This window comes from Chiloscyllium plagiosum, chromosome 11, assembly GCF_004010195.1.
Source record: "Chiloscyllium plagiosum isolate BGI_BamShark_2017 chromosome 11, ASM401019v2, whole genome shotgun sequence".
Lineage (NCBI taxonomy): Eukaryota > Metazoa > Chordata > Chondrichthyes > Orectolobiformes > Hemiscylliidae > Chiloscyllium > Chiloscyllium plagiosum.
The window spans coordinates 55,032,030-55,040,693 of record NC_057720.1 but is presented as its reverse complement, the minus strand read 5'-3'; the positions used below and the strand labels follow the sequence as shown (position 1 = coordinate 55,040,693).

Below are 8,664 nucleotides of genomic sequence, written 5' to 3'. Positions count from 1 at the left end.
TATCCCTTTATCAAAAATGCCACTCCCCCCCTCTCTTGCCTCCCTTTCTATCCTTCCTGTAGCATTTGTATCCTGGAACATTAAGCTGCCAGTCCTGCCCATCCCTGAACCATGTTTCCGTAATTGCTATGATATCCCAGTACCATGTTCCTAACCATGCCCTGAGTTCATCTGCCTCCCTGTTAGGCCACTTGCATTGAAATAAATAGTTTAATTTATTAGTCCTACCTTGTCCCTGCCTGCCCTGACTATTTGACTCACTTCTGTTCTCAACTGTGCCCGTCTCAGATTGATCTATTTCCTCACTATCTCCCTGGGTCCCACCCCCCACCTTACTAGTTTAAATCCTCCCAAGCAGTTCTAGCAAATTTCCCTGCCAGTATATTAGTCCCCTTCCAATTGAGACAGAAATATTTCCTTGCTTGCCTGCTTGAGGATACAGAGGCAAACTGTACCATTTCCTAACTTCAAATGCTACAGAGGCCAGGGCTTCCTGTTCTGGATAATCCATTCCAGTCCACTTACAGGGCTGAACAACTAAGTGATGAAACAGCAGCATAACTAAGCATGGACAACAAATAGCCAGGTTAACAGTAATGCTCAAATTCTAAAATAGCGGAATAGTGGACAAAACAAAACAAAATACATCTGTAGGATGATGGAAAATGTAGCTTTAAAACAAGTGCATTAAAAGATATTTGTGCTAATCTTTAACAACTTGAAGTCATGGGTTTTAGACATCCTGACATGGGCAAGTTGCCAACAGATGGTTCAGTTGTGAAGCTCACTCCAGAAGATCATGATCCTATTTTCATTGCATGTCCACAAACTGTTCACCCCCCAAAAAAAATGAATAAAAGCAACTGGATTTTCACACATCCAGGCCAAAGGCTTTAAGGAATTGAATTTAAAAACTGCCAAAGAATGAGAAAATAGTCATTTGGTAGTAAAGAACGTCAGCATTGCTGAAAATAAAGACATTGGGTTAAATCCTACTTTGTTTTTTGCTAAGTGCATTGAATATTTTTACAAAAGGGGATTTTCACTGCAAGGCCCAATGAAATTTTGGGTTGTATCCGAACAAACTTACCTCATTAACCACCTGCCCAGTTATATCCTCGTACTATGCACCATACCCAGCACACCTCACACGCACTGGATATGTGCTGAAAGAACAGCATCCTTTGTACATGCGCCATCTTTAAAAGCCCATTGTGCATCTACACAAGCACAGTGGCTGGAGCTGCCCTGACATTTACCCTAGACATGGCAGACAGAGGAAAATGGTCCCTACGTTAAAGGCAGGGACCTGGAGGTCCAGCTGGACAGGATGATGCAGAGGTGGAACATTTTCTACTCCAGGATCAGCAGAGGGGAGCACAACATCAGATCCTGCCAGTCTGGTCTATGGTTGCCAACCAGGTCAATGCAGTCTCAGCTGTCTGGAGGAATGACCAGCACTGCAGGAAAAAGGTCAATGACCTTGGCCACTTTGCCAAGGTAATGTCATCACCTTCTCCCCAATACTCATTCACTGTCTCTCTGCTTCAGTACCCATCTCCGACCAAGGTTCATACTTTCCCACTCTGACTACCTGCAACATCTTCACTCATTTACTCTCATCTCCCCAACATTATGAACAATGTGTGGCCTCAGCGTTGCCTTCTCACTTGCAAGGGAACCCTTCCACCTGCAATGAAAGTAACTATGCCACCCTTTTTCATATCCTACAACTAATTGCCTTTCTCATTCCAGGAGGAAAACAGACTGCAGGAGAGCAGAAAGGGTTAAGATGGCTGGTGGGCTGCCTGATATTTGGCTTCTCATTCCTTGGGTGGAGAGCATCCTGACTGACTGCCCTGAGGTACAGCATTGAAGTGCAAAAGTATCCTGTAAGTTGATCAGAGATATGCCAGCCTCTAAGAACTCTCACGGCCTATGTTGGATCCTGATGTCTATGGACAGCGATGCAGTGCCTACAGAATGTGCCCTGAGATGTTGACACCTGGCCATAGAGGTCTACAGCACAGAAAATGCCCTTCAGCCCATCAAGTTTACGCCAGTCTAAAGCATCCATCTAACTATTCCATTGCCATTTTCCAGCACTGGTCTTATAAGCATTGACATCGCAGGTTTACATCTAATTACTTCCTAATTATTGGAAGATTTATGCTTCTACCACACTTATAGGCAGTGTGTTCCACATTGCAACAACCCCTGGATGAAAATAAATTATCCTCACAGTTCCTCTAAACTTCCTGCCCACTATCCTAAACCTACACCCCAGTCAGTGAATCCTCCACCATGGGCAAGTTTTCTACCTAACCTGTCCATGCACTTGATAATTTTGTACATCTCAAGCATGTCTTCCTCAGTCTCCTTTGCTCCAAGGAAACACAACTCAAGTCGATACAATCTCTTTTCTTAACTAAAGCTCTTCAGCCCAGGCAACATCCCAGTAAACCTCCTGTGCATCCTCCAGTACAATCACACCCATCTATAATGTGGATTCCAGAAAAGCATACAATAGATGTGGCCTAATCAACATTTTATACAGTTCAAGTATAATCTCCCTGCTCTTAAACTCTATGCCCCAGCTAATAAAGGCAAGTATTCCAAATGCCTTAACTACTTTATCCAACTGTCCTGATACATTAAGGGACCTATGAACGTGCACAAAGTTCATTTGATCCTCTGTGCCCTTCCCAGGGTGTTTTTTCATCATGTGTTTCCTTGTCTTGCTTGTATAATGCAAGTGGGTCATCTCACACTTATCTAGTTTTCATTCCAATTGCTACTGATCAGCCCATTTGACCAACCCAACTTTATCCTGCCGTAATCTAATGCTATCCTCTACTATTTAACATTCCACCAATTTTCATATCATCTGTGAACTTACTGACCAACCCTCTTACATTCAAGTCTATACTACAAACAGCAAGGGCCCAACGCTGATCTCTCCACTGGACACAATCACAATCACCTCTCAACCTTTACCTTCTGCCTCCTGTCACTCAGCCAAATTTCCTTGGATGCCACAAGCTCTTGCTTTTGCTGTTAGTCTCCCATGGGGAACCTTATTAAAACATGGTGATCCTCTGGAGCAAGCAACATGTTGAAGTTGCTAGGTACCTGCTCTGACTTCAATGTCAATAATTCTCAACAATTAGCTTATTTGGCACATTTGTTAAGATAGGAAGCTGACTGGTATTGAGAAAAGTTGCAGCTTGCTGCTGCCGAGCAAGATGGTCCAGGCAGAGACAGGTCTTGGTGGACTTCTCATTTGATTCTGCTCCAAATCCCACCAATGCTGACATCACTCAGACCTCCAAAAGGATTCTGCCAATAATGTCAGAGCATTAGGAAAGGGGTTGCTGATTGGCAAGAGGACACTGAACAATCAATGTGTATTCTCCTCACATACAATAGAAACTGTTTTCCACCTACTTGGCAATTCTTGAAAATTATCCTCATGAGTGCAAGATGAAAAACTTTGACGACTGTCTTTTTAAAGAGTGAGCAATGAAGAGAATGAGAAAAAGCTAGAAATATAAAAATAGGTAGCAGGATTTTTAACAGGTATTTTAAAAGAAAAAGGTGTAACCTTGAGAGAACATGTATCTGAGGCATGAATAATGGGAAATAAAACAATGGCTGACTGAAAGCTGTTTATTTTCACTATGGAAGACAAGTAACATTCCAGAAATACTCCTCAAAAATAAGTGAAAGGAAGAAAGGAACTTAAAGTAATTACATTCATTAGGGACAGAGAACTAGAAAATTGTTCAAACTAAAGAGAACAAGTCATCAGGTTCCAACAGACTTTATCCAAGGGTTTTAAAAGAAGCCACTGTTGAGATAACAGGAGCATTGATCGCAAATTAGGAATTTTGACAATTATACCAATCTCCAATTGGAAAATAACAAACTTTTGCATTGGTGAAATGGAGGGAAACAAATAAAATGGGGAACTAGAGACCAGGTAACATGACATATCATCAGAAAAATGCCAGAATCTATTATAGAACTCACAACAAGGTCCTTAGAAAATGTTAATACAATCAGACTGAGTCAGCATCGTTTTATGAAAAAGAATAGATAATATTTCAGTAGTTTTTGATTACAGATTACATTACAGTGTGGAAACAGGCCCTTCGGCCCAACAAGTCCACACCGACCCGCCGAAGCGAACCCACCCATACCCCTTCATTTACCCCTTACCTAACACTACGGGCAATTTAGCATGGCCAATTCACCTGACCCTGCACATCTTTGGACTGTGGGAGGAAACCGGAGCACCTGGAGGAAACCCACGCAGACATGGGGAGAACGTGCAAACTCCACACAGTCAGTCGCCTGAGGCGGGAATTGAACCCGGGTCTCTGGCGCTGTGAGGCAACAGTGCTAACCACTGTGCCACCGTGCTGCCCACATATGAAGTGGGAAAATGAGAACCTGTCCACCTCTGACAGAAAAGCAGCATATTATTTAAATGGAGAGAAAGTGCAGAATTCTGAGGTAGAGGAATCTGGCTGTCCTGGTTTATGAATCACAAATTACTATTTAAGTACACCAAGTGGTTAGGAAATTGTTCCCTTGTGGGAGAGACTACAATTAGGAACAGTATAAAAGTAAGGTAGAGATGAAGATATATCTGTCCTGTTGGAGGACATGCTGAATTCTCTTTGCCTGAGCAGAGGAGGCAAGATAATTGAATATATCTTTTTCTGATTGGGTTAGACAGATTTGTTATAGGAGTGGACAGGAAAGCAGAGAAGTTCACAAACAAATCAGCCATGTTTTGATCAAAAGACAGTGCAGGTTTGTGTGGTCGAAAAGCTATCTTGCTTCCAATTCATATGTTTGTCTGTAAATATGATTATCTATAAATGTGATTGTAACATACTGTTTTAACTTATATCAGCAAAATTTATGCATTCACAGGAATCAAACAAAAATCTGATCTACATAGCTTAGCTACATACTGCTTTGAGCAACTTAGACACCAAGAGAGCTGAAGCAAAAGACTTTCCTTTTATGACAAACTCTATCTTATAGTTTTTTATGGATCAACTTAGTGGATCCTCCATTTGCTTTTGCAATCTTGTAGTCACTAAATGGTGACAGATATGGTAAGAAGCCATTGTTTCTGTTCTACTCTGGGCACTGTGAGTACAGTCAGTCAATCTTGCAAGAGGAAGGAGGAGGAGGAGGAATGCACCCAGGCTGTTCCCAGCGCTGGCACTTGTCCAAACCAGCAGGCTTTTCACAAAACTAAGAACATTCTTCAGAGTGATCTCTGCACTAGAATTAAACAATGACTGAAATGTTGCAGAATGCAAAATGACTTTTTGTAAAACAGTTCCACCTACAAATCATTTTCTTGCAGACCAGTTGCTCTGGATGAATCAATAAGGGCACAAAAGAGAGTTTGCACAGGCCAAAGGCAAATTACCATGAAACGCCCAATTGAAATATTTACTAAGCGTTTGGAATTAGATGTCAGCAGTCTAGACATGTTTAACCCCGTAGGGTATACTGCTGGTGATTTTCTGATTCTTCTTTTTTTAGTTGCAAAGAAAACAGTCTGTTAAACATTTTGCATGCCTCCACCTGTCCCCCCCAATGTTCCCCTTCCTTGTGAAGGTAGAGATCCTTTGGGAGCTCAAATTCAAATAAATCCTCTTCGGTACTGTCAAGTAGCCATACAGCCATGTGCTGACAGGAAATGTAATTTCTGTGAAATAGACTGTTACTGTCAAGTTCATCACAGCTGCTGGAATCTCGAAGATCTTTGCTTTCATAACTCAGTTAAGCTAATTTAATAGGATGCAACACAGAATTTAGCACAAATCTGTCACAAACTCAATTCCCGAGGGACTGACTCATCTCTTTCTCTCTCCCTGGGAACTCTCCGAAGATGAAGCGAACAGTACCCAAGCTTGGTGTCAGCTGTCTGCAAGGGGAGTTTTTGGCACATATCTAGGCCATCACTAAGACCACATCAGACAGAACACCTTCTGAATCCACCTGACCCAAATTCATCCATCAACAAAACCCTTTTGCATGCTTTTTGACCTCTAGACTTCTAACAAACTGCTGTCAGCATCCAACAATCCATCTATAATACTTAGTCCTCCAACAAGTTCTGCTAACCAAGTTCTTACCTGCACTTAGTCTTGATCATCCATTACCCCTGTACTTAATCACCTATTCTAGCTCTTGGTCAAACAGCTTTTGCATTTTAAAATTCTGCTTATCTACAACCTGACCAGGCATCTGTACCAGGGCAGATGACTTGTGAATTTTGTCAAATTGTGCTGCATAACTCCTTTGAGGCACCTAGGGATGTTTTATCACATTAAAATGCCAAAAGACATTTTGTATAAAACAAGGTTTTGATGTTGAATTATGCTGCAAGTAAAATATGTAAAAGGAATCATTACCCAAAAACCAGACTTGCCAAAATAAAAAAAAAATCAAATTTCCCATAGTGACCCATGAGTGAGGACTTTTTTTTAAAATGGTGAGGTTCCTGCTCCTGAAATCTTTTCAGTTTCCTCATGGAAAAGGCACATAACCCTGAAACATACCAGGTGTCAGCTCAGTTCCAGTAAACCTGTGACACAAGGAGAAAAAACAACTTGCACTTCTAGAACCTCCCAGAGCACAAAACATCCAGACAAACTTTACTGACAATGATGTTTTGTTGTGAAATGCAGTCACCTGAATAATGTAAGAAAACTGGCAACAAATGTGCACACAGTAAGCTGCCACAAACAGAACTGTGACAATGATCTAATTTTTTTTTCTATATATTGTAAACAATGAAAGGATTAGCTCTCTTCCTTAAAAATGCCCAGTGGGATTGTTACATCCACCTAAGAGATTAGATCACCCCTTGGTTTAACAGCTCTTCTGAAAGACAGTATCTCCAACAGGACAGCTCCAAACTACACAACTGTCTGCCTTGATTTTGTGTTGGAGTCCTAGAGAGAGATTTGAATTCTCAACCTAACACTGGTGGAGACAGCACTATCAATGAAACCAGTTGGACTTAAAGTAATGGGCATCCATAGCCAGCAATAAAGTCAGCTGATTCTGCAGAGGAAGAAGAGAGAAATCAGTTTGTAAAAAACAAAACAAAACTTGAGCTTTCTTTCAATAGTCGAGCTCATTGTTGTAAGTGTTGAAGCAAGTGAAATATTGCAATTAATTGCTTTGGGGCTGAGCTGAAATTGACTCTTCTTTCAAAATCTCCCAGCATGATTTACTGAGAATACCGCATGTGTTCAAAGGAACTGGAATTAATCACAGTAGCTTATCTCTAATGCACACAAGAGCCAGAAAAAGCATATGCTTCCAAATATTTTAATAGCAAATGCATCCATCTCACACTCCAGCTCAGAGGCTTTAGAAACAAGGAGGTGAACTCTAATTGTGCAATTAGCTCAGCATTGGGAAATAAACAACTGCCCCTGCTATTTTCTGAGACTATTTTGAGATTGACCTGAAGTGCTTTTCACCAGCATCTCCAGAGGCAGCTGCATTATAAACAATGCAGTTGCTGGCAGAGACCATTACATCTAAAACAAGCAATGAGCAACCACGTTACTCAGGCTAGAAACAGAATTCTATTACTAGCCTATATAAGCTTTCCAAAACAATCTGAGATCCAGTCATCAGCAATGGAAGATTTTGTTCCCCTTAATTTGCATGAATATTGTTTCCCTGAGAAACCAACTATTTAATACCATCAGAGTGATCAAACTTGATACCTTTTTTAAATGATGGAGGGAGCACTCAGGCCTACACATTTCATGTAATTAAATCACTTCAGTTTCTTTCCCTGCATGGATATAAGTTTTCTGATGAGAAATTCACAATAAAAAAGGATACAGCCAATTCGGTACCAACATCAGTGGCCCAAATACTGTAGAATGGGTTGGTCAGTTGTACACCCCTGTAGGAGGATTACAAAAACTTGAGAACAAGTCTTTGAGGAAAAAAAATCTGTACCTGAAACATAACATTTAATGTAAAGAAAAAACATGCTTGGTACTGTTTAGTTTTAATATGCAGCTTGGGGAAAGGTTATACAACACTGTTAGAATGTTTGCTCCTAACCCATCAGGACAGGGAGAGAGACACACAGACACACATACACGTGCACACACAGACAGAGCAAACAATGTGGAGTGAACAAACACACGACACCAAGGCGAAGCAAGCAGTCGCAAGAGATTGAGAGAGGTTATACCAAAGCAAAAAAAGCTAACAGTCAGTCTAATTCTGGTGGTTAAATGCAACAAAGACTGGGTTAGGTATCCAATTACATAGCAATGTGTCTTGGCTGTTGGTTTCTCAGTGTTGCCAGAAGAAAGCAGTGCTCACAGCTCAAGGAATACAATACTCCTGATGGATTCCATGTCAATCAATGCTCTTGCGAAATATCATATTTTCAGGCTGTTTCCTCACTGCTCAGTTGTACAGACCTTCCTTAACACTCAGGAAGGTTGGTGAACAGCAAACAACAGAGATTTTCCTAACAGGTGTTACATATTAGCTTGCATATCCCTGACACTTTCCCAGTCACCACTGGAGTTCTAACTGTACGGGAAAATGAAATGGGCTACAGAATCTCGAGAAATATGCTAAAGTGCA

At 41.1% G+C, this 8,664-nt stretch overlaps 1 protein-coding gene across 4 annotated transcripts in view; it reads right to left on the bottom strand.

Annotated features, from left to right (window-relative positions):
• Positions 1-8,664, bottom strand: part of wls (Wnt ligand secretion mediator) — a 79,078-nt gene that overhangs the window by 25,478 nt on the left and 44,936 nt on the right. For all 4 annotated transcript variants that reach the window (XM_043699374.1, XM_043699373.1, XM_043699372.1 and 1 more), the window contains exon 8: positions 7,900-7,963. In XM_043699374.1, coding sequence (XP_043555309.1) covers positions 7,900-7,963 — 64 coding nt within the window. The remainder of the gene's footprint in view (positions 1-7,899; positions 7,964-8,664) is intronic.